We start from the raw sequence: 27601 nt of genomic DNA on the forward strand, positions 1-27601 counted from the left end.
TGTTCATGTCTTCTGCCCATTTTTTAATTGGATTGTTTTTTGGATGTTGAGTTGTATAAGTTCTTTATATATTTTGGATACCGACCCTTCATCTGGTATGTCATTTGCAAAAATCTCTCATTCCATAGGTTGCCTTTTAGTTTTGTTGATTGTTTCCTTTGCTGTACAGAGATTTTTTATTTTGATGTAATCCCAATAACTTATTTTTGCTTTTATTTCCCTTGTCTCAGGAGACATATCTAGAAAAATGTTGCTACCGCTGATGTCAGAGAAATTACTGCCTGTGCTCTCTTCTAAGATTTTTATGGTTCCAGGTCTCACGTTTAGGTCTTTAATCCATTTTGAGTATATTATTGTGTATGGTATAAGAAAGTGGTCCAGTTTCATTCTTTTGCATGTAGCTGTCCAGTTTTCCCAACACCTTTTGTTGAAGAGATTGTCTTTTCCTACTGGATCCATTCTTTCCTTCTTTGTCAAAGTTTAATTGACCATATAGTTGTAGGTTTATTTCTGGGTTTTCTGTTATGTTCCATTGAACTCTGCGTCTGTTGTTGTGCCAGTACCATACTGTTGTGATCACTACAGCTTTGTAATATGACTTGAAGTCTGGAATTGTAATACCTCCAGCTTTGCTTTTCTTTTTCAAGATTGCTTTGATTATTCAGGGTCTTTTGTGGTTCCATACAAATTTTAGGATTGTGTGTTTCAGTTCTGTGAAAAATGCTGTTGGTATTTTGAAAGAGATTACATTAAATGTCTAGACTGCTTTGGATAATAGAGACATTTTAACAATATTTGTTTTTTGGATCCATGAGCATGGAATGTCTTTTCATTTTTTTGTGTCATCTTCAATTTCTTTCATCAGTGTTTAAAGTTTTCAGAGTACCGGTCTTTTATCTCTTTGGTTATGTTTATTCCTAGGTATCTTATTATTTTTGGTACAATTGTAAATGGGATTTTCCTTTTTAAGTTTTTATTTAAATTCCAGTTAGTTGTGGGGTGCCTGGATGGCTCAGTCGGGTAAGTGTCTGACTCTTGGTTTCGGTTCAGGTCATGTTCTCGGGGTCATGAGATTGAGTCCTGCATTAGGCTCCGTGATCAGCATGGTCTCTTGTCCTCTCCCTCTCACTCTGCCCCTTCTCCCTGCTCATGTGTGTGCACGCCTCTCTCTCTCTCTCTCTCAAATAAATAAATAAAATCTTTAAAAAAAAAAATTCCAGTTAGTTGAGATTGTTTTCCTAATTTCTCTTTCTGCTTCTTCATTATTGGTGTATAGAAATGCAACAGATTTCTCCATGTTGATTTTGTACCCTGGGACTCTTCTGAATTTGTTTATCAGTTCCAGCAGTTTTTTGGTGGAGTCTTAATGGTTTTTCTGTATAGAGTATCATGTCATCTGCAAATAGTGAAAATTTGGCTTCTTCCTTGCCAGTTTGTATGCCTTTTATTTCTTTTGGTTGTCTAATTGCTGAGGCTAGGACTTCTAGTACTATTTTGAAAAAAACTGGTGAGAGTGGACATCTTTGTCTTGTTCTTGACTTTAGGGGAGAAGTCTCAGTGTTTTTCCATTGAGTTTGATATTCACTGTGGTTTTTTCATGGATGGCTTTTATTATGTTAAAGTATGTTCCCTCTAAACCTACTTTGATGAGGGCTTTTTATATCATGAATAGATGTTCTCCTTTGATGTTTTTTCTGCATCTATTGAGATGGCTTTTATCCTTTTATTGATGGGTACACCAACTCTTGATATGACACTATTTAACAAACTGTTTACAATAGTAAAATTGTAGTCATTATCCGTGTAAGGATTATCCACTTAGTGTAGTATCTTTTGCCAGTTGTGTTGGTCAGAGTTCATACATACCCTCACTGGCAAAATCCTTGATCACTTTCTGTTGCCCAGTGAATGTATAGTAATACTAATTCAATGCAGTAAAAGTGTAGACAGACAATAAATTTTTGCTTAAAAATTATTTATTGTATTCTAAAATGTGTGAAACATCTACTAATATGAATAATTAGAAGATGGTTTAAGATTCAATTGAAAGTAATTCAGTGCTTCATATTTTTTAAATTAAAATTGAGCATTTTCTTACCCTCTGTGGTATGAAGGGGCAGAATATAGCACTTTTATTTATTTATTTATTTATTTAAAGATTTTACTTATTTATTTGACAGAGCGAGAGAGCACAAGCAGGGGGAACAGTAGAGGGAGAGGGAGAAGTAGGTTCCCAACCAAGCAGGGATCCTGATGCAGGGCTCGATCCCAGGACCCTGGGATTATGACCTAAGCCAAAGGCAGATGCTTAACCATCTGAGCCACTCAGGTGCCCCACAATAGAGCCTCACTTTTAAAACAGTATCTTTTAGTTATAACTTTTCCTCAATAATATAACCATAGTGATAGAAAACTGATCATTTTCCAGTATCAGATAAACTTAAAAAACTAGAAAAAATTTAGATAATTATGATTGAACTTATAATAAAACATGTCTTGAGTTATCAGATGGTTATTTGGGAATTTATTGCTTTTGCATTGACTTCTTTTGTTTAATGATAGATTGTACCATTGAATGGGCCTCAGTAGAGGGAAGCACTGAGAAATAATGTTACAAGCACTACAGAAAAGCAGCCATTATCATTAGTTTCTTTGTTATACAGAATTGTATGTGACAATTATTTGTTGTCTGTCTTTTTTTAGTTGGTAGGGATTTCAGAGAGAAAAAGCAAAGATGTGCTAGTTGGGGCAATTTTGGCTTCTAAAAATTTGACATTCCTTTTTATAAATTGTCTTTGGAAGGATAGACTTGATTTCATTCTGTGTTACTGTAAATACTCTAAGGATATTAAACTTTCTTCCTTATAATTGTATTGCATTTGGCAATAATAGCATCCTTGACTAAATCCCAGGAGTGAGGGTAGTGGGCTCTAGCAGTTCAGTTAGTCCCTTTTACATGTCTTACTTTTCTCATGTGTCATAGGGCCAAATAGTACCTCCTTCTTCCTCAGTCAAAGGAGGGTGTGTTTTGATGAGTTTATGCTTTATTTGTGTATGTTTACATTCATTTATTTAGAATGTTAATGCCTTCCTTCAAATGAAAATTTTTTAAATTAGATAATTTGAATTTGGAGAAACATGAAGGGATATAATATCTTGGCATGGGGGATAAGCTAGTGTTTTTCCATGTAGACATGTGGGTGTATTGTCTAAATTCAGACCACCCTGTTTCCCCAGAGTGTGCAGCGCATAAACACAGTCATTAACAGATATGGTCAGCTTCAGACTGTCTACTTATGAATTTACAGGGATATGGAATGCAGTTGTCCCTTTTATTTCCTTTTGTCAGGGTAGAGAGTGATATGGTGCCATTAGAGATTTTTAATGCCATATAAAGGCAGTGAGGTAACATGGCCAAAAGCTGTATCTTATGAAAGATGTACACTCAGAATACGCAGTGACATTTTAATAGCATTCCAGGAAAACAAGTTAGTCCATCTGTGAATGATTCACTCTTCCTTTTTTGCCCACTGGAATTGGGATTCACTGTTTCGTTCACTGAAGCTTCTGTGCAAATAATGAACATGTAAATGTTTCTGCATCATTTTCCTCATTTATTATCAAACTAGACATCCAGTAATAGTTGCTTTCCAAATGATTCACCTCATATTTTTATAATGTAGTTGTATTTAAATTGCCTTGATAATAGTGCAGCAAAATTACATTCTTATTTGAGAGCCAGCCAAAAGCTCCAGTTTAATATGAAAAATCAAAACAAAATAAAAAACTCAAAAAAGAAAAAAGAAAAAAAAATAATCCTGCATCATCTGGATTATGCCCCCAGAGGAATATGAAGCTGTAGAAGAGTAAAAATACCAATTATTTATTGGAAATAAGTGCTTCCAAGGCAAATTTGTAAGTTTGGTCAGCTTCTGTACCATTGCCTTGCACATTGGTGCCCTTTTCTGGAATACTGAATGTAGGACTAAGTAAAATGAATGAGGTTTTAAAAATATCCTGAGCCAGAACCTCTAGGTGACACTTACTACAATTCTTCATTTGTAAAGACTGAATTATGTTATCCATGCCAAACAGAACTAGCCATTAGGAGTTTCTATAGTTAGATTTTATCAGTGGTTCTCTATAATTATAAAGTCCCTGAAATCATTTATAAGTAAAATGCAGTTCCATCTAGAGAGATGTATTCTATATAAATGTCAAAAGTAGGTTCATTTGAGGCAGTTTCTTTAGAGAAGTCAAGTATTAATTTCTACTGAGAGCCAGTTAACATTTGTGTACAATACAAATAGCGGCTTACATTTAATAAAATACTGCCTGATGTAATAATCTTATGTGATCATCCAAATAACCAAGTAATAATCTTAAAGATGTAAGGAGTAGTAGTAGTAGATTTTCCATGGGTTACAATGGTGCCTCAAAATCCTGATAACACATCAGAATCATCTTGGAGCTTAAAAAGAAAATGTGAAGACCCACCTCAAGCAAACAGTCTGAGAATTCCCTGGAGTAGTGGGTCTGGTGATGGAAACTAACATTTATTGTTCACTATGTGCCAAATGCTACTAGGTAAACGTTTATGTGGATCTTCTCATTTAATCTGCACAACACCTTGGGAAGTTGGTATTGTTCTCTCCATTTCATAGAAGAAGAAACTGAGGCTCACAGAAGATAATGAATTTACCCACTCTGGTGACTGATAGAACCAATTTTTGAACCTTGACAGTCTATAACTGGAGCTTTTTGGCAGATACTTGCTTTTAGCATCTTCTACATTAATAATTGTTACTGGCAAACTAAGCACTTGCATGTAGAATCTCATTAATAAATGAAAGGAGACCTCATTCTTCTGCTGTAATGGATTTGTGTTCAGATGAATACACTGCTAGACATACTTCTTTGTCACACATTTCTGGATTCCTTGGGCATATTGGACATTACAGCCCCTTACCAGGTGATCGAGCCACATGAGTGGAGGGGACTGCTAAGCTTGTACTGAGTTCCCACAGGTAGTGGATAGTTGCTGTGGCTACTAGACAGCTCTGCCTGAATATCCTGTGGACCCCCTTGTATGATTACATATATATTATTACCCACCCCTCTGTCTCCTGTTTCTGTATGTGTGCGTGCTTGCGTGCCCCTCACACACTGTTACACGTCCCATCTTCTTCCTCTTGTATTCGTTATCTTGGTTGGTGGCAACATACTCTGCCCAGCTTCTAAGTCAGAGTTAGCTTTCTGCCCTCCCTTGGAACACAACTCCACACACATTCCAAATCACTCATTATGTTCTTTCAGTTTATTTTTTGTAAATATCTTTCAGAGCAGAGCAGGGTTTGTTTGTTTGTTTGTTTGTTTTAAGATTTTATTTATTTATTTTGAGAGAGAATGAGAGATCAGAGCACGAGAGGGAGGAGGGTCAGAGGGAGAAGCAGACTCCCCGCTGAGCAGGGAGCCCGATGCGGGACTGATCCCGGGACTCCAGGATCATGACCTGAGCCGAAGGCAGTCGCCCAACCAACTGAGCCACCCAGGCGCCCTGTTTGTTTGTTTTTTAAAATTTATTTATTTATTTGCGAGAGGGAGAACATGCACGGGGGAGGGGCGGAGGGAAAAGGAGAGAGTCTCAAGTAGACTATGTGCTGAGTGTGGAGCCCTAGGCGGCCAGTCTCAAGACCGTGAGATCATGATCTGAGCGGAAATCAAGAGGTTGGTCAGTTTACCAACTGGGCCACCCAGGCGCCCCTTGGAGCAGGTGTTGTTTTTTGTTTTTTTTGTTTTTTAAATATTCACGTGAATTATCTTTCAATTCAGGTTCTTGTCTCCTAGCCAGAGTATTTTGGTAGCTTTTCTAGCTGATTTCTCTGCCCTCAATTTTGTCTCCCTATAGTTTTTCCCACATGGTACAAAGAGAAGTGATCTTATAAAAATCCAAGTCTGGTGGGGTGCCTGGGTGGCTTAACTATCCGACTCTTGATTTCCACTCAGGTCATGATTTTAGGGTCATAAGATCGAGCCCCGAGTCCAGCTCTGCCCTGAGCATGGAGCCTGCTTAAGATTGTCTCTCCCTCACTCTTAAAAAAAAAAAAAAAAAAAATCCAAGCTGATCATTATCATTTCCCCTCTTTAGACCTATAGTGATTTTCCATGGGTTACAGTGATGCCTCAAAATCCTGATAACACATCAGAATTATCTTGGAGCTTAAAAAGAAACTGTGAAGACCCACCTCAGGCCAATAGTCTGAGAATTCCCTGGAGTAGGCCCCAGGCGCATGTCTTTTCTGAAAGACATTACATATGCTCATATTCCCATATCTCCTTGGATATCTAATGGAGATCTCAAAGTTAATGTATCTAAAATGGAATTTCTTTCTCTTAAAACCTGTGCCAACTTTGGTTTTCCTATGTTAATTGATGACAACTCCACCCTTCAAGTGGCTCAGATCTCCCATGACCGCTTTATAAATAAAAATATATCTACCTCTCTCCCCAAACTGAGATTCTTGATCTCTCTTTCTTTTCTATTTTTCTTCCATAGCAGTTATCACATTCTAATGTAATATACGTATATATATTTTTTTCATTTATTATAGTTGTTTATTTTTAGCTCTCCTGGGGTAGAAGCTTTTTCTTTTGTTTACTGAACTATTCCTAAATAGTAAGCACCTAAACACATTGCCTGACACATGGCAAGGAATTTGTTAATATTTGTTGAATCAGCAAAAACAACCATACCAGAAAATGACTAGCAGTAGCAAAATTAATAGTAGTAGAGGATATAAAGGACTTGAGTACTGAAGTCCCATTGTCCATGTCTAGCTCTATGCCTCAGTTTCCATCTGTAAAATGGGTATACAACTATCTACTTTATAAGATTATTGAGGATTAGATGAGACAATCTCTAGGAAACACTTATCTCGGTGACTGGCACAAAGTAAGTGCTTAACTAGAGTTAGATGCTGTTAGGTTAATGGGTACCACTGGAGGTACTGTAGCTGTTACGAATAATTTCTCATTTATATTTCTTCCAAGATTAGATGATGTGCTATCTCTGCAATGCCTGAGAAATAAATGTCCTACATAATGATGGCCAATAAGATTTCCTTTCCTTTCTCAAAGGCGATGTTATATACTTCAGGATTTTAAGTGTATCTTGGTTATGATATACTTAGGACTCTTTTTGACTGACGTTCATTCTGGCCATGAAAGCTAATGCATTTTTACATTTTTTTCCTGAATCTGTTGGTTTCAGGCCTTTATAGCTGTAATTTCAACCTGAAGAGTGGTGCCAGGGTCATATTGTACCCTCTGGTCCTTTCATTCCACTTGCAACTGGAGTCATTTCTTTCCACTCTTTGGGATTCTTCTGACTGGCCTTTACCTAGCTTATACAGTATAAAATTGGACTAGGTGCTGTTTGTTGTTGTTTTCTATGCACAACTCCCTCGGTATACTTTATAAATGCGGGGGGTGGGGGAAGCTTTGACACCTTAGCCTAGTTTACTTTTTTTATCCTAGTTTTATTACCTCAATTCAATACAAATTTAAAGAATTTCTTAAAATTTAAATTCAAAGTAAATATGAAACCAGGCTATCTAACTGGTACCCTCTGCTGATGTCAGCCTCTTCTAGAACATTCCAGGATTGGTCATAATGAATTAGACAGTTCGTGCGTGCCATGTGATATTGACAGTATAGCATAGAAGACAGTGGAGGAAGTGGACAAAGCCAGTTGCTCAGTTCTTGCATCCTTGTAGCAGATGGCTTCTGAATAACTTCATCCTTCTCTTGTGATGTGGATACAGAGTGAAATTCGAGATTGTAGTAGGTGAGAGAGATGGGACTTCTAAAAGAAGAGCTAGAGTAAAGGTAATTTATCAACTGCTCTGAGAATGCAGGAGGAGGGAGTTGGAATATGATTCTTAAAAAAGTTATCTCACTTGTGTTCTTGTAGGGTCAAAAAGAATTTGCAAAATTTGGGGCACCCCAGAAATTTAGGGTAGGGGTAACAAGAGGGGCAAAAGGAGCAAGATGGAAAAGGGGTATGAGAGCACAGCTAATATTCCTGTGTGGCCCAAGCATGAGGAAAATGGTAGATGATAAATCTAAATGAGCCATTGGGGTCAGCTTGTGAATCGTCTTATCTGACATGCTACAGAATATGGATTTTCATCTCGATTTCTATGAAGGAGGCATATTATTACATCTGTGGTAGCACTATGTAAGCTGGGAAAGAAGGGTGAAAATAAGAGAAAAGAGTTTTTCCTTTGTATTTAGAGGACATTAGGGAAGAATCAGTAGGTCATAGGCAACTGAGAGAAGGTCTTAATGAAACTATAGAACAATAGTTTAATAAGGAATAAAAATTACCTAAGTAAGTCAAAATAAACCCACACTGTGGGTTGTGAAACACGCTACCAATTGGCAGTTAGGGAACACCATTATTGGAATTCTTCAAATAAGTTTAGAACAAATATTTTGGGAGGTGGGGTTACCGGGTGAACCTAGGTAAAATACAAGACGACCAGTTAAATCTGAATTTCAGATAAACATTGAATTTTTTTTTTTTAGTGTATGTTCTGTGCTAAAAACTATTTTTTTTTTGTTTATCTGAAATTCAGATTTAACTGGGTATCCTATTATTTTTATCTAGAAAAACTGGTAATCCTAGTATTATAAAAAGGTTATGAGAATGTCCGGTGATCAGACTAATAATCTGATCCTTCTTTTGATGGTAGTGTTATTACCATATGTATTTGCAGGTAGGAGGTACAGGCCCCAGTGAAGCATTTTCTAGAACACAGGAAAAACCTTTTGGGGAGTCTTTTTACATTTAAGTGGCTATTAGGAATTTCACCTTAGGAAATTGTAAGGTTATTTGATCAAGAAGAAAAGAGAGACTAGAAAAAAAAAGGGAAAATTCAAACTACTGAAAGCATCTAATATTCAGCAGACTAGATGGACAATGTCTTGTGTATTCCAGGAAACAAAATGGGGTGTCATCCCTCCTGAGAGGGATCATCCAGTTTGCTTTATCAAGTGTGAGCAAGGCTGGGCTGCCATTGTTGTTTATGCTCTTAATATACAGTGGCTCTTGTGTTCTGGCTCCTGTTTTTATTGGGGTTGTAAAAACATTACAAAAACCCCAACAGTAAGCACTCTGCCAAGAAGGTGAGGTCATAGTAATATGACTTCACGGGGAGTGAGGTCCTTAGAAGCCCTGGTGGACCAATAGACACTGGACTTGTGGGGCAAAGAGTGCTGAGAAGGGGCTTATAAGAGGATGTATGTATGGCCCAGCCACCCTAGGCTCTGAGATGAGTTCTTTTTGGTGTCTGCCTTATTGCTGGTGAGTTTGTGTTGCCATTATATTGCCAGGCTTTCTGATTTAAAAGGAGCAGTCTCTGTTCTTGCTCAACTAATCTCATAAATCATGAAATGGGACAGAATGAAGCCATCTAGGAATGGAGGTATTTATCCTCACTGTATTCCTTATTTTCTTTTTTACTGAAGGTTTTGTCAAGAAGATCCAGAGAAGTCTGATTTGTACAGATTTTAAAATTACCTCCTTTTGAAGAATGTGGGGAGAATGAGGTGAAATAGACTGGGCTGGGCAAGAGAATAGAAAGAGGGGGCAAGTAGAAAGAGTGGTGACTGTCACCACTACACTTAAAAAAACTATATGCTCATTAGGGTAAGTCTCTTGTATTTGAACAAAATCTTTGCAGTACTGTATATGTGGTGTAATTAAACTATTTACATGGAATGATTAAATATATGCTATAAATTTGTCGTGAAAAATGAGCAGTAAGTAGCAGTTTAATTGAAAAGAAAATGCTTTCTTTGGCATTTGTTTTTTCTCCATGATAGCTACTAGATAGAGTAAGAGAATGCATGCAGACAGAACTGCAGGGATTTTCTTTTATAATTAGAAAAATTATTTGATTGTAACTAAAATAGTTCTTGGAATAAATGTTTTACATTTCTACCACGAATGCAGGAAAACACAAAGTATGAGTTGCCCTTTAAAAGAATTTTCTAATACGAGTTTACTTATAGGTTTGGTGTATATAATGATTGAATACTCAAGTTTTCTGATAGGATAGATTTCATAAAACTGGCTGGTAACTCTGTAGAGGAAGGTTTAGGATGAAAAAATATTTAAATGTATTTGCATGAAGATCTCGTCATAATGATGCAATTTATTATAATTGGTATCTATTTCTGTTGGAAAATTGTTTAAAGTGGCTAATTGTTTAAAGAAGGTTACCAAATATTTTTGCCTGGGGTAATTCCAGTTTATGTTTGTTGTCCTGGCATTGACTGTGGCTTAACATTAGACTGACTTTAAAAAATGAAGTATTATCATTAACAGCTGCAGTAAAGTTAAGTCAGCCTGGGTTTGAAGAGCCTCCAGTTGGTACTTCTAGCTTCTCTGCAGTGTCCTGTGGGCTGTGTGAGTTGACGTGTGCATTGAACAGAATAGTTGAGTCTAAAAGACAGTGTGGGATAACCTCTCTCTTTTCCCTCCCCTTATAGCTCTCTTTCAAGGACAGCATGTAGAATACTTGCTGATAAAATGAGCTTGGAGAGGAGTTGTGAGGGGCAGTTATCTCCCTCAATTCTGGCAGTGGTTGGGGAAGTCTGGGACTGTGCAGTTCCTAGGTGTACTGGCTGGACAAACAGTGATAGTGTACCTGCCAGGCTACTACTTAGTTAGTGGTAGGAAGTGGAAAATCATAAGGTAGCGTAAGTGACAAAAATAGATACTGAATAGTTCTGCTTAAAAAAATACATTTTTTTGCTGTAATGATTTTTATCATTTATTATAAGTTTACAACTAATTTTTTATTGGTGATGCCTTTTTTTTTTAACTTTGTAACAATTATAATCTCATTTAATTTTATCATCCTGTTCCCTCTTAAGAGTATCTTGGGTTAGACAATAAATGGATACTCTACTTATAATTCAGGCCAAGTTAAAGAACTATGTGACAGAGCAAAGACATGCAAAACTAGGCCCATGGGCCTGTTCAGCCTAGCCTGGAATGGTTTTTAAGTTTTAAAAGGTTGCAGAAAAACAAAAACAAAAACAAAGAAGCATGTGTGACAGAGACCTTATGTGGCCTTGCCTGAAATATTTACTATCTGGTTCATTACAGAAAAATTCTGTGTCTGGTTTGGAGTCTGTGGTAAGTGTGCTGGAAGGCTACTTAAATGTGGTAGTTTATCATGAATGTATTGTTCCTTAGTTACCAAGTTAAAGTGAGGATTTGGAAATTACTGCGTAATTGGTGTGTGTGGTATAACTGCATGATGTAGCACTCTATAGCCACCCACAGGCTGACCCTTCAAGAGCAGAGGCACTCAGTGTGGTTTGTGGGGCTTACCGAGACCCTTTCAGGAGGCTTATGAGTTCCAGTTTATTTTATAATAACGATACAGCATTATTTTCCTTTTTCACTGTGTTGATGTTTACACTAATGATGAAAAAGCAATGGTGTAGGGGCTTTAGCACAAATCAAGGTTGTGGCACCAAACTGTCCTAGTTGTTATTATGTTCTTCACTATCATGCACTCAAAAACAAAAGCCAGTCTCACCTAAAAATTCCTAAATATGATAAAGTGGTACAAAATAATTACATTTTAACTCTTGAGTATATACCTTTTTAATTTCACGTGTGATGAGATGGAAAATATGCATAAAGCACTTCTACTCCTGATGGTTTTCTTTAGGACAATCTTGTATGTAATTCGAGTTGTAAGTTATAAACTAATTGCTTTTTATGAAATGCCATTTTTCCTTCAAAGTGTAACTGACAAGCTATGGTTATTGGGAGCCATTTTCTCAAAAATTAAGAGAGTGAGCCTATTTATAATTTAAGAAAACAACTGACAGTATTTGTTGCCAACAATAAAATTTGAGCTTTCAGTTAAAACTTAGAATTTTGGAAAAACTTCTATCTGCCACCAAAAGTTTGGTAGGTTTTCCATACTTAAAGATTTTTCTGAACATAATAGTGGTGACATAATAAATGTGATTTTAAAAAATATCATATAATGAAATGTGTCAACAGATATTTTGCAAATGACCAATGTATGCTACGGAATCTTGCCTGGGTAAAAGATCCATTTAAAGTAGAAGACAAATTTTAATATGAGTATAAAAAGTTCTTTGATATGATATTGGCACTAAACTTTGGGAAACTACCACTTGTCTTATTTTGGTGCCGTATAAAAAAAGAAAATCTACAATTATCTGGAAAGGATATTAAATTACTTCTTATTTTTTTAACTAAATATCTGTGTGAGGCTGGATTTTAATATATTTCAATCAAAACAAAGTATTGGTTAGTGGCAGTGAGAACCCAGCTGTCTTCCAGTAAGCCAACCATTAAAGAAATTTCTAAATATGTAAATAATTGTTGCCTTTCTCACTAAATTTTATGTTGTTTTGGAAACTATAATTGTTTTTAATAAAATATATTATTTATATTCATGAAATGGGTTTGTTATTTTAGGTGAGTTAATAGTTGAAATTTTTCTTTTTAAATTATTAATACAGTGAATATGAATTGATAAAACCCACACAAACACAAAGGTCTTTGGTGTCCTCCGTATTTTTAAAAATGTAAAGGTCCTGAGACCAAAAGTTTTAAGAACTGCTCATCAGAGGTTTAAGCAATCTCTTCTTCAGTACATTGAAATATAGTAGCTGGAAACACTTTTATGAATAATTAAGCATAAAACCATCTCATTTAAAAGTTTTTTTCATTTAGTTCTACAATAGCATGGTAATTTCATCAGCTATTTTTCCTTTTTGTCACATAAAAAAATCTTTTCTTTTTTTTCTTCTTTATCAATTCTCACAGCAATGCTGGGGTAAAAACAACACTACTAGAGGCTCATTCTGAGATGGGGAGCACTGAAATTCTGGAAAAGGAGACCTCAGAAAGTCTCAGTAATGGTACCAGCAGCAACGTAGAAGCAGCCAAAAGGTTGGCCAAACGACTTTATCAACTAGACAGATTCAAAAGATCGGATGTCGCAAAGCACCTAGGCAAGAAGTATGTTACCAAGGCTGGTGTCTGAGTGTTCCTTACGTGTGTGTCTTTTTTAATAGCTTGGATTTTAATAACAAAGTTTATCCTGTTTTCTTATAGCAATGAATTTAGCAAACTAGTTGCAGAAGAATATCTGAAGTTTTTTGATTTTACAGGAATGACACTGGATCAGTCTCTCAGGTACGATTAAATATCACTTCTTTTTTTGTTGTTGTTAAGATTTTATTTATTTATTTGACAGTGAGGAAGACAGCAACAGAGGGACCACAAGCAGGGGGAGTGGGAGAGGGAGAGGGAGAAGCGGACTCCCTGCTGAGACTCCCAGGACCTGAGCGGAAGGCAGACGTTTAATGACTGAGCCACCCAGGCACCCCCGCTTCTGTTTTTTTTTTTTTGCCTCCAAATAATTTTGAGAAGAGAAAGTAATGCTGAAACTAATTTTTTAACCCACAGTGACTTTGTGATCTTAGCTGAAATTATACTATAGTTTATTAGACACAGTAGAAAGAAAATTATATTGTTTTTATGAAATCACACATGAAATCATATTTTCCAACTAGTAGATGACATAATAAAGAATAGTGACAAAGTAAGTCTTGAGAAGTGGAATCTGTGGGAATTTGGTTTTCGAATGATCAATTAAAAAAGGCATAGATTTACAGACTGTAGAATTACAAGCTTTTTTCCCCTAAGCATTTGTTTATAATAGCCTTTTAAGATGATACTTCAAATTAACTCATGAATGGAATAAAAATGAGTATCAACATAATCAGCAGAAGATATCTGTAAACTGTTTCAGGTAGTAGCACTTTTTGCTGATCTGTTCAAATGAAGGTTTAATAAACACAATGAACCTCAGTTTTCACACCATATTGTACTGTAAATTTCTAAGAGCCGCTAAAGGTAAAAGTCAGCATTTACTCTTACAAACTTTATAACATGCCTGGAGGAATTCTGAGATCATCTGTATAACCCTCTAGTTTTATAAATCAGGAAACTGCGTTTTGGGAGGTGAGGTAAGGATGTTTGGATTAGAATGCACAGTAATGACTTATTTGGTGGCACTTTGCGTGAATTGAGGGCATGCATAGGTTTTTCCACTGAAAACAAATAAGGGTAGAGGAAAGATCTATATTTATGCTTTGTTCTCTGATGTGGTTTATAAAAGACAGTTATGAAAAATTCAAGTTTGATAATATAATAATTTAGATTTAACAAACTAAGACAGCAACATTTTCATCATAGAAATCAGGTTTTTTGTATGTTTCTTTTAATTGTAAGATTTCTTAGAACATTTTAAAGAATTTTTTTTCTTCCTATCTCAATGTTTAGGGAAGTGCATCTACTTTGTCAAGTGAGGGTTATCAGAATTTATCATTAATAGACAGTACTCTTACTGACCCTAATTTAGATTGGTGTGTGGTTCTGGGCATATTTTTATTTTTCAAAGAATTTTTATACATAAAAATACATAAAATTTTATTTTTATAGCCTAAGGAATAAATTAGGGTTTTAGCTCCCAATTTTCTTCTCATATAAAAAGTTAATAATATAATGTGATAATAGGCAAAATAAAATTCACAAAAATCTGTGCACAAGATAATATAATTGTAATTTTTCTTTTTTTAAAATTTTATTTTATATTCAGTCAGTTAACATATAGTATATTATTATTTCAGATGTAGAGTTCAGTGATTCATCAGTTGTATATAACAGTGTGTCAGTGGCAAGTACAATCATATAACAAAATGGCAAACTTTGATCCATGTATAGTTTTTAAAACATAGCCTACATGGTTATGGGTTCAGTCTTAAGTGTTCTTTGGTTTTTATCTGACTGATCTTTTAAATGGCTACTTGTCACTCAGTCATATGGGAAGTTACTACCTTCCTAAGGCTTTTCTTAATGTATTAGCTACCATGTTATTGTTACTGCCCTGTCATCTTTTATATTGACATTTTATAGAACTAAATAAATTTATATTGAATGCCTATCTAATAAGTGATTTTTTTAAAAAAATAACTAGAATATCTTCTTTGTATAATTAATTTTTTATTATATATGAATTAACTTTAATTGTCAAACGTAGAGTATGGTAATGTTTTCTAGTTTCACTTTTTTTCTCTTAATTCTTTTTAAGGTATTTCTTTAAAGCATTTTCTCTTGTGGGAGAAACTCAAGAACGAGAGAGAGTTTTAATACACTTCTCCAATAGATACTTTTACTGTAACCCAGATACCATTGCTTCACAAGGTAATCAGATGAAAATGTTTGTATTTCAAAAAACAAGGGTTATTTTTCTCATTATGAAAGTTATATTTTATTGTGGAAAATATGGAAGATTATACAGATGAAAATGAAAATCATCTAGGGATCTCTGGAGAAAACTATTAACAACTGTTTGATTTATTTCCTTCTATTTGTATAATAATTAATTTCAAATTTGAATCATTACAGAGTTTTGTTTCCTGTTGTCTTTCCCTTTCATTGTGAACATTTTCTCCTGTCATTAAATATGCTTTTTAGCATATTTAATGACTGCATGATATTCTTTTCTTTCCATTATTTTTTACTTCGTTTTACAGTTCCATAGTATGACAAGATGCTTTAAGTTGCTCATGCTGCCACTCTGAGATTTTACGTGGCAAAGCACATTGTAATAAATGAAATGCTGGTTTTCTTATGTCTTCTTTCTATCCATCTGATCTCTAAACTTCTTGAAGTGCATGTATGCTTAGTTTTGGAAACATTTACATTTCTCACTGGAGTTTGTAGTGTGTCTCCAGTGCTTTGGTTTGATATTCATTGTAACACTGACCACTGACTTTGGTTTATGATGTTAATGAACTATGAGTTTATGTTTATTGTACTATTTTTAAAAAGCAACTTTAAACTATTTAATTGTTGCACCCTGTCAAGAGGTTTTCTTCCTCCATGCCGTTTCCTGCAATAAAGCAAAATTTTCAGGGTTTGAAGTCAGGCACATTCATTTGCAATTGGAGAATCTTTCATAAACACAAATTCTGGAATAGATCACTAGGACTAGATGCACTAGAAGTAACAATTATCTCTTAGCTTCAGTATTGCCAATTAACTGGGATAAATGTACTTGATATTGACCAAAGTGATTAATCGCCCCCCCACCCTGCCTCTGCCCTGCAGGCTCTACCGAAATTAACTAACAATCTGATCCTTAGAGTTACATTCCTCTCTGTAAAATGGGAACTTAATTTTCTTTAGTCCTTTCTTTGTTTATACTTAGACTATTTATTCACTGTTTCTATCACTATCAGGATTGAACAGATAATGAAGGGGATAGAAGGGAGTTGTTTTTATTAAAACCTCCGTTAATCTAATAAGATGCTGACATTCCTGAGTGAAACAAGGAATATGGATGGACGTGGACACTTGTACACGTGGCCATTGATAAGGGTATTTGAGAGTTGGCTACTGAGTTTTACAAATGCTTTCAAGGAAAATATTTTAAATTATTTAAAATTTAATAACAAACTGGAACTGGAGTAAATATACTTTTGGGCATTTGATAGCATCTCCTTAGAGACATTAGTAACAGAAATCACCTACTATATTCAAAGGCATACTTCTGAAAAATAAGCTATTTTTAATTCATGAATTCAGTAATTAGGAAGGCCTGCCTTTCTGTACATTGGCATACACTAATAAGATTTTTCTGCATCTTCACTGCCATTGTCTACTATACTTGGATTGAGAATTGCAGGAAAAGAATGAGGAGAATAATTCTAAGGTTTGGAAATGAGAAGCTTCTAACTCTTAGTGCTTTTTCTTTTCCTTTATAAAGTAAGAGAGAGTGATGTTTCCATCTAAATGTGACATGATCCATCTGGTTTGAGCAACATCTTTCCCCTGAATATTTAATTTTTTAATCTTTACAGTTATTGCAATATTTTACTTTTGTCTGATCCATAGTATCCTGGACCAACCTACATGCTGCCTTTAGTGAACTGTCAAGAAAGAGGATAACTATTCCTACCCATATATTTTTAGCCAGAGACCTAATACACAGACAGTATAGTGAAAGATGCAAATCTTGGTTTTCTTTAACTTTTGCTTCTTCCCTAATTCACTTTCCTCCCAGAAAGTAAAAAAAGAAGGAACAGTAGCAAATAATTTATTTTCATTTCTGTATCTTATGTTACAGAAAATTGGGAAAATATAAATAAAAAGATAAAAATTATCTCACTATCCAGAGATGATAATCTTTTAATATGTTATATATTATTCTAGATGTATTTATATTTAAAGGGAACCATACTGCATGTAATGTGCTTTTCATATAATAATTTATTGTGAAATATCTTTCTATTTCAACATGTATACTTGGACAACATTTTTAATGACTTAAACATAACAGGATTGTGTTTTTGGAGGGTTTTATTTACTTGTTCCCCATTATAAGCAATATTTCTTTGGATACCCTTGTATTTTGTATAGATCCTTATTTCCTTAGTGTAAAGCCTTATAAATGGATTTGCTGTGTCAAAAGACACTGTTTCAAAGCTTAAGATATGTTCTATCAAACTACCCTCCAGAGAGGTAAAAATGATACACTTTATCACCAGCAGAGTCCAACTCTGTGCAGAGGTCCTTCTAATAATTTACCTATTTTTTGTCTCCCCAAACAAATACAATTAATTGTGCATAGCCACATTTTTGTGTTTTCATAGGTTCTTAATGTATGCCACTCTAATGATAATAAGGAGTCCAATAGGAAATAGTGAATTAATGCTTTCTTTCCTTGTCTCTTCCCTTAGATGGGGTCCATTGTCTCACCTGTGCAATGATGCTTCTTAACACAGATCTCCACGGCCATGTAAGTGTAGGTGTGTGAAGCTGTCTTACGGAAATCAAAATATCTTGGGTTTATCTTTGCTTTTGTGTTCATACGTACTTATTCTCTGCCTCCCTTTCTCTCATTCTCTACATGGCACGTAGGTAAACGTAAATCCTTGGAAAAAGAAATAACTATTTTATATGCTAGCACAGAACATAATTCACTTAAAAGTGAATGTGATATTGTCTACATGTCTGGAGTTGACTTACCTGTAGTGAGTGTGTTCTGTATCTTTTTTCTCCAGTAGATGGCAGGGACATTTTTATTTGGGTTGATACATGATGGAAAGGGGATATAAGTTAGATCTGAAGATGTTGACTGTGTTTTTACTAAATCTAGTAGCCAGTCTTAAGAACACAGCCTTTTCTACACTTCTCAGCTCATGTGGTCTTCTACTAGTTGAAATATCAAAATATTCTATTTACTATCTCATTAAATTTATAATTATATATAAACTTTTACCTCTCATAGATGTGGAATTTTAGCATTTACTTAAACTGTTTATCTTAGAGAAAATGAAAATGTTTTAGTTTAATATAGGCCAGTATGTTCTTATTTAGCACAAAAATTATTTCATAGTCCCAAGTCCATTTATTTTGGGGAAGAGAAAACCAGGTTTCTTATGATTAAAGAATCTAGATCATCCCTTGATTTGCTATATGATTTATCTTACAATTTTAAAAAATCACATTGAAAGAACTAAAACTGGGGTGCCTGGTGGCTCAGTCATTAAGCATCTGCCTTCGGCTCAGGTCATGATCCCAGGGTCCTGGAATTGAGCCCCGCATCGGGCTCCCTGCTCGGCAGGAAGCCTGCTTCTCCCTCTCCCTCTACCCCTGCTTGTGTTCCCTCTCTCGCTGTCTCTCTCTCTGTCAAATAAATAAAATCTTAAAAAGACAAAACAAAACAAAACACTAAAACTTAGGTATCCATACAGATTCGTTTTCCTATTCCGAAAGCCCACATAATTTCTTTAAGAAAGGCAAAATGGAGCTGTTTGGGACTCTTAAGATGGACTGAAGGAAAAAAAAGTGATCTATCAGAAAAATGAAGAGGAGATGTAGTGATAGCTAACACATCTTCACAGACCTCTCAACTCAACTAGGAAGCTAGGAAGTTCCTTTTGCAATTTGCATGAGATGAATATAGAATAACCTAGTAACTTTTAGACATATGTGTCCAGAGATGATATAGAATAAAATTAGTAGATACTCTTGGGACATTTTGGGGTAAGAGCGCCATAATACATCTTGGGGAAATAAAGGTACTAGGATTTCCACAGTGTGACCTTTGACATGAGGATCAGAATCTAAACTCATTGGCTTGTTGTGGGGATGACCAGTCAGTGGACAGTCCTGACCTCTGTTTTTCTCTTACCAGTAAAGCAGATTTTCCTTGTTTAATTTCTCTGCCTGTCTTATGATGACAGTTACAATTCTGTCCCCTTCTTTTCCTCCGACTTAATTTCTCAACCTAACTTTCAGCCGAAAGAGACAATTTTGAATACTCTTGTCCACATATAACTTTGATCCAAGCCAGCAAGTCCCAGCATGAGGTATTTTCCTCACGTGAGATATTTTGTGGTCTCATTCACATACGATGGTTGTGCATTTAGTGTCTGTTGGCTGAGAAAATTTATAATGACAAAAAAAAAAAAAAGTCCAGTAACACTTTCTATTCTTACTTAAAAGTTGAGGATCTCATAGAACTTCTGTGGAAGTTGCTAGATGGCAGATTGGTTTCTATTAAAAGCTGAATTACTTTTTAGAAAGCTAATATTGCTTTAATAATACTTTCAAATAGACGTGTATCTTATTAATCACAATAATTTGAAACATAGCAGTAAATAAAGGTGTGAGGTTTGTTATTATTCACATGACACAGCATGTTTTATACCCAAACTAACCACAGGCACCCCAGTGTCTATAGTCCATAGGTTCAGAAGCACAGATCTCGGATATGCTCTTGTTCTGTTTTCAGACCACTTTTGAATAATTGAAAAGAGATTAAATGAAGCGTCACACTTCTTTTTGGCAACTAGAATGTAGGAGTTGATAGATGAGAGGCAGTATACAAATGAAACAGTTTAATACTGTTTGGCTATAGTCACAATTACATATAAGAAAGAGAATAAATACAATATCATCAACATATTTTTAGTAATTATTAGTTCTTAGCTTTGTTTTTGAAAATGTGTGCTGTATACTTAGGATTGTCTGTTGTTTAGGTTTTGTATATTAGAGGTTTTTTAAATCCTTATTTACAATGCATGCTGTTAAAAGTGTTGAATATATAGTAGTTATCATAAGAACTAACCATATGAAAATGTGTTTTCTCATCTTCCAACTCTGGATTCATTTTAAAAATAAATTTTCCTTCTAGGTGGTAAGTTTTTATCCATAATTCTGGGTGTAGCTTCTCTTGCATCATGATTGCCTGATTTATTGTTACAGTGTCTGTTTGACTTATTAGCATGGCCCCTTTGAAGGTGAATCATTCAAAATATAAAGTGAATTACTTCTAATGTCTGCCCCTTTTCACCTCCTTCCCAGGCCGTACTGCCTAGGCCCTCACCTCTCATTACTTAGTCCAACGCCAGAATAATCCTCTTGGGAAGTGAACTAATAAATTACCATTTTCCTTTTCTTCCTTAACATGGTGCCATGATAGCAATACAACAGCATGACCCTTTCTAAGAAGTACTGAGATGAGCTTGTCTTTTGCTTTCAGTGGGGGAGGCATAACTTGGGAATTAGCTTCTTTTGGCTTTTCTTTGTGAATCCTCCTTGTGGGTTTTATTTACTCTAAGGAATGATACATTGAAAATGCACTGGTATGGGCCTTTGTTCATTCTGCTAATTTTTCTTACTAATAAAATGATAGAATGTATACTAATATAATAAATCTAATATACTGTCATATATTGGAATGCCATTCTTTCTTTCTTTTTATAATTCTGTTATTCAGCAAACACTTAACAGTATGTCTACTCTATCCAAGTTCTGTGCCATTTGGGTAAGGATCAGAAATGAATGAGACATTTATGGAACTCAAATCTCATTTCTGGTAGTATTGGCTAGGCTGACTTCCATTAGTCCTTTTAACTGAAAAATGTAGCAGGTAACTGAGGTGCTATAGTGGAAAAGTACTGGGGGGCTATTTTAATTATACCTTGGATTATTGAATTTCACTAAGTAGGCTAAAACAAAAACCAGTACGAAGTATATGCAATATTTTTGGGAGAAGTTCATTCAAATGTTATAATTTCATTGTAGCTAAAAAGGCTGATTCCCTTTTGTACCTATTTTTTTAAAAAAATAATGTATCATTATTTTAGCAATTGTATTGACTTGCTTTTATTTGCATGTGGTTTATTCTCAGATAAAATATTTTATAATTGTGGTCACATGGCTAATTTGCTAAGTAATTTCTTATTTTTAAAATGCCTCTTCATCTATGAAATAGGTATGTAAATTAAACTTTTGCACATACAGATAAATTTCTATTAAAACAAATTCTAGAGTTTATTTTTCTCTTACCATGCTGGAACTAAGTTGTATTGATGTTATTTCAACTATCAACATGGAAAGAGCTGAAAATCTGAAAATCTTTCTTTAAAGCCACGTGTTTTATTGGAAATAGTATGAATAAAGGATTTTGTCATGTTAGAATAAATTCAAAACTATTTCTTTTCTGGACTAATCTTCAAATGTGCTTTGTTGACGATAACTAGCTCGCAGGTACTTGGATCATAGTTGAGATTCAGCTGTCTGCCGGGATTATCACTGGGGCTGAAGACAGGTGTCAGGGGCAGGACAATAGGCAGAAACTTCTTACTAGGGCTGGACCCTGAGGTGGGAGGAAGTTTTAGATATAGACTGAGTTGTAATGAAGACCAGGATAAATAAATATAGCATCGGTCATTTTCACAACTAAAAGTCAAAAGTGATCCATAAGACAGTGACTGCCCAGGGTCAGGCGATGGTCAGAGGCAGTAGCCAGGACATTATTTTTAATCAAGATATTGTGGCAGAATCTACCCTTTAACACTGTGGCTTGGGATTTTTAGTAGCAATTTTACCCAAGATGTCTCTGTGTTTTTCAGTAATGGCAGGAGCTAGCCCACTTTGCGACAGGGTGTAAGGGATTTGGGGGTGTGGTTCTTCTGGAGTGGTGGTTCTATCTGGCTCAGGCTAGGCCTCCTGTAGATAGATATCTTTGGGTACTCTGGGTGTGTTGACTGTCATCCTCAGTGGTCTGAGTTTAATGTATGAGGCAGGACCTTACTGTTTTTTGTTTGTTTCTTTTTGTTTTTGTTTGGTGTTGGGTTATAGGTTGAACGACTAAAGGATAAAACCACAGTTAGTATACCATACTGGTAGGGAGGCAGAAAGAAGTCAAGGAATCAAGTATAGGTTTTGTAATAGAATAATGTTAAAAATATATGCATAGTACAGTTTGACATAGGTCATAGCAGTCCATTATTTTTCAGTCTGTAAACTGCATTGTTAATTGTATTTTTAATTCCTGGATTGGCTCTGTAGGATCATAGAATTGTAAATGGTGGGTAAAATATTTGATTAATTATCAGAAGTGGAAAATGACTATTATAAGAATTGTCTAATGCTTTTACTTTTCATATTGTGCTGTTTTACCTTTGTACCCTCAAAGCACCACAAACCTCTGTGAGGGTGATAGGCAGGTTTAATAGCCTAGGAAATCTCTGTTTCTGTGATTATCTTTCTTGTAACTGGCATCTGCCTTAAGTGCGTTTGGCCTGCTGCCCTCCCTCCCGTAGAGCTGTCTTCTCTCTGGGCTCCTCTTCCTGTGTCTGCTGCCCCACACCCTCAGTGTCCTCTGCCAGGAAAGCCATCCCTGGCATTCATTTATTTTCCTGAGTTTTTCCCTACTGTAGATTCTAGCCTTGTGTTTAATTTCCATTCAGCCAGCACAGTCTCCTTCCCTTGGAATCCTCTTTTCCATGTCCTTTGTACCAACTCTCTCCTTTCACCTCTTTGGGAGCTTCCCAGCCACAGTGACTTCCAGCAGGCTCTCATCCCTGGAGCTTCTCAGTGATACTGGTAGTTTGCAGAAGCATCAGGTCTGGACCAGAGTTGCCAAGGGTTTTTGGTGGGGCCTTGGGTTCACTTTTACTGTTACTGTTTTTCTCACCAGAAGGAGCATTTTGGGGATCGCCTGAGAACCTTAACCATCAGCTGTGGAAATGTTTTTATAGAAAAATGTCTTGATTTCAGATTTTTCTATTTTTTTTAAAGATTTTATTTATTAATTTGAGAGAGAGAGAGCTAGAGTGAGCACAAGAAGGGGGGAGGGGCAGTGGGAGAGGGAGAAGCAGTCTCCCTGCCGAGCAGAGAGCCTAACTCGGGGCTCGATCCCAGGACCCCGAGATCATGACCTGAGCCAAAGGCAGACGCTTAGCTGACTGAGCCACCCAGGCACCCCTCAGATTTTTCAATTTTTTAAAATGACCTTTGAGATACTGTCACATTGACAACTATGTGGATTTTAATAGGAATGCTTACTTAAGCATGTCACAGTTAATCATGCACTGGTGCATTTTCTCTGCTTCTGTGACTCCTCAAAATGAAAGCCTCCTTTCCTTTTATTCCTTTCCCCCATTTCTGCCTCCCTAGCCACCTCCCACCCTTTCTCTTTCTTTAACTTTTTTTTTTTTTTTTGGTAGCTCTGCTTTTTTTTAGAATAGGTTCATACATGGAAAAAATACAATGCGGATATCAGTTGGGTCAATGGGGTTCATTTAGGAACCTCAGGTTATCTAATTTATGCATTATTCAGTTGCTGCATTCCTTTTCCTTCTTACCATTATGAGTTTTTCACATTTGCACAGGTCATTAGTAGAAAATGATAAAGGAAAGTAGATGAAACGCCATATGAAGTCTGTTTTTGCTCTTTCTCCTGCAGATGGTTTGGGGAGGGAAGAAGTGAGGGTAAGGAAGGTGACTGAAACCTCTTAACTCTAATCCCATTGCTTAAGTTAATGTCTGTCATTCTATGATAACTTAAAAGTAGAGTTTAGTCTTTGTAATTTGATAATCAGGTCAGTGTCTTTTCCTTTATCTTCTCAAATTTCAGAGGAAACACTTTTTATGATGTTGTGATAGAATATGCTACTACAGTACTTCTCTCAAACTTTACAGTATCATATTACCTTTATACTCTTAAATTTTTTTGAGGACCCCAAAGAGTTTTTGTGTATATCCATTAATATTTACCATGTTAGAAACTAAAATGGATAAGATATTAAAATATTTATTAAATTATTTTTAAAATAGCATTAATAAACCCACTAAATGAATAACATACTTTTTTCTTTTAAAATGAGTGAATTTTATTTTTTCGTTTTTAGGTGTACAACATAATGATTCATTGTTTATATATATTACAAAATGATCACCATAGTAAGTCTAGTTAACATCTGTCACCATACATGGTTATAATTTTTTTTTCTTGCGATGAGAACTTTAAAGCTACTCTTCAGTTTCAAACATTCAATACTGTAGTCACTATGATGTACATTATATCCCCATGTGGTATTTGTTTTATAACTGGAAGATTGTACTTTTTTTTAATTGAAGTATAGTTGACACACAATGTTATGTTAGTTTCAGGTGTACACCATAGTGATTTGACAAGTCTGTATGTTATGCTGTGCTCACCACAACTGTAGCTCCCATCTGTCACCACATAACGCTATTACAGTACTAGTGACTGTTTTCCCTATACTGTACTTTTTATCCTGTGACTTATTCATTTCATAACTGGGAGTCTGTGTCTCCCACTCCCCTTCACCTATTTTGCCCAGCCCCCCATCCCCCTCCCTTCTGGCAGCAATCAGTTTGTTCCTCTGTATTTATGCGTCTGTTTCTGCTTTTCCTTTTTTTTTTTTAAAACTTTACACACATATATTTTTTTAAGTTTTTAACTTAAATTCCAGTTAGGTACCATACAGCATAATATCAGTTTCAGGTGTACAGTTTAGTCATTCATGTACAGAGAATACCTGGTGCTGATCACAAGTGCACTCCTTAATCCCCATCACCTATTTGTTCATTTGTTTTCCAGATTCCACATATTAAGTGAAATCATATGGGAATAACGTTCTTTTTTATGAATTAGACAAAAAAATCAGTGAGAAGTATAGCATTGAAAATTTTTTTGCAAGACTTTCATATTTGGCCTAGTAGAAGACAGCTAAATTCTCTGCTTTTTTTAGTTAGTTGCAGTATGTCACAAGTAATATAGCTTCTAGAACACCCCACTGTAACCTGTGAGAGAGAGTGAAAAAAATGTTCTGAGTATTATTATAACACCAGGTTTGACCTCATGGACACCCTGAACTGGATCCCTGAGTCATACTTTGAGAACCACTGTGTTACAATATTATCATTTGCAATTTTTTTTTTAAGATTTTATTTATTTGACAGAGAGAGATAGCGAGAGCAGGAACACAAGCAGAGGGAGTGGGAGAGGGAGAAGCAGGGAGCCCGATGCGGGGCTCGATCCCAGGACCCCGGGATCATGACCTGAGCCTAAGGCAGTCGCTTAACAACTGAGCCATCCAGGTGCCCCTATTTTTTTCTTTATACCACGTCTAGTTCCTTTTTCAATGGCAGTGTATTACACAAGTGGCAGGAAAAGTCCAAGTAATATTTCAGATATCCCTAAAAGTTGAACTTCTAATACTTCATTAGCTCATGGTTGGGGTTTATGAAAGAATACTTTGAATATCACATCCATAGCTTCTTGGTTTGGAAATTTACAAAGGATACTGCTTTGCCTGCTAATCATGCATATAAAAGAATAGACACCTGAGGGCAGCATAATACAATTAAACGTATTTGATAGAGAAGACTACAAAACAAAAGCAAAATAGCTTATAGCAGATCTACAAAACTGAACTAATTACCAAATCTGTAGTATGATTCCCCCCCCCCATTTATTGTAACATGTTGGAAGAGGTGGAATTGTCATGTGGGAGGGTATGCCTGCTGTGTTTTAAAACCCCAAGATTTATGAAGCCAGATTTTACCAATGGGTCATGAAAGCTTTTAGTTTCTCTGAAAGCAGGTTTTTCCACAATGCTTCCAGACTCTATATTATTAAAAATAAAAATTTTAGGATTATTTTGCCTAATTCTGCAACCTGTAGGTCAGAGTATATGCTACGATCAGTTTTCCTGGTGAATACTTGAGATAGCTCTCCTTGCTAGAAGCTCTCTCTTAGAACTGAGTTTAGGTTAGGTCTTGGCGGGAGCTTTGAAGAAGGTTTCATTCCTCCAGTTGTCAGGGAAGGCATACTCAAAGCAAAGACTTGGTCACTCTTGTGCTGAATTTTGGTCAGTAGCTTGTATGGTTTCTAGGTGACTCTAAAGAAGGAATCTCTTCATCTTAACTTTTTGCCCCTTTGCTCTCATTGTTTCCACTAAAGTTGGGAGCTAATTATCAACTGAGTGGGGAAAATGCCATAATTTTAACAGCAAGGCACAGAATACATCAGGATGCCTAATCTATTTGCATGCTCACTCATAATGTTATCCTCGATACAAATGCCACTTCCTTCCAGTTTTCTTTTAGTTCAGGGGGTCAGCTGGGCGCCTGGCTGGCTCATTGGTGGATCATGGGACTCTTAATCTCGGGATTGTGATTTCGAGGCCCCCAGTGGGTGTAGAGATGACTTAAAAATAAAATCTTAAAAAAAAAAAAAGATCAGGGGTCAGCAAAGCATGACTCACAGGTAAAATCCAGCTGATGGCCTGTTTTTGTAAGTGAAGGTTATGGAACACAGCCACACACATTTCTTTACATTTTCACACTAAAATGATAAAGTGTTGAGTAGTTGTAACAGGGACCTCATGACCTGTAAAGCCTAAAATATTTCCTATATGGTTCTTTTCACAAATTTACAGAACTTTTCTCTTCTACACCCCCTGCCCTTAGTCCATGAAACCTTCTACTCTTTCTCCCAAACATAGTAGAGTAAGGTTGAGGATGATCCTTTTACTTAACATTCTGAATGAGAACATGTTAAAAACATATCTGAGTTCAGTTTTTCAGAAATGATAAATTCATCAAAGAATTTCTCTCTAAAAAGGCATTTAATGTATCTTTAAAAGAAAACAAATGGAGAAAACAGCTCTTTCTTTTGTATTATAAGAGAACATATTTGAAAATGGCAATATAATCATTTGGGAGAAAAGCCTTAAATTTTTCTGGGGATATGAACCTCCCGTCTTGGGTTTTTTATCTTTTTGCTTAATATTTTCTCTCATTAAGGAAGGTGCCTTAATTGGCCAAATATTCAAAATTTGGGCCTGCCTGGTATTTTGGGATTTCAAATAAAATTCTTACTTTTTGTGGATTTTCCATTCTGTATGTTAAATTTTAGATTTGATTAAAGATGCCTCTTGATTTTAGTTAATGATCTAGAGATTCATATTCATCGAACAGCTCAGATTTGATTGGAAATATTTCATTGATTTCAAGAAAGGATTTCTGTGATTCTCAATGCATCAGGAGGCTTTTTCACATCTCCATGCCTTATTCATTTAATGGAAGGGAATCCAGAATATAAAAAGGTACTACAAAATTACTGCCTTGGCATGTAAC

The 27601-nt window shown here is 35.6% G+C and overlaps 1 protein-coding gene across 1 annotated transcript in view; it reads left to right on the forward strand.

The window, feature by feature from the left end:
- The window catches only part of PSD3 (pleckstrin and Sec7 domain containing 3), a 492408-nt gene that overhangs the window by 155536 nt on the left and 309271 nt on the right, over positions 1-27601 (forward strand). Inside the window, exons 5-8 of the mRNA XM_028124024.2 lie at positions 12890-13084; positions 13181-13261; positions 15222-15334; positions 17875-17933. Of these exons, the coding sequence (XP_027979825.1) occupies positions 12890-13084; positions 13181-13261; positions 15222-15334; positions 17875-17933 (448 nt within the window). The remainder of the gene's footprint in view (positions 1-12889; positions 13085-13180; positions 13262-15221; positions 15335-17874; positions 17934-27601) is intronic.

Source organism: Eumetopias jubatus, unplaced genomic scaffold (genome assembly GCF_037043125.1).
Source record: "Eumetopias jubatus isolate StellerSeaLion01/CBP00866 unplaced genomic scaffold, mEumJub1_p1.0 scaffold_2, whole genome shotgun sequence".
Taxonomy (NCBI): domain Eukaryota; kingdom Metazoa; phylum Chordata; class Mammalia; order Carnivora; family Otariidae; genus Eumetopias; species Eumetopias jubatus.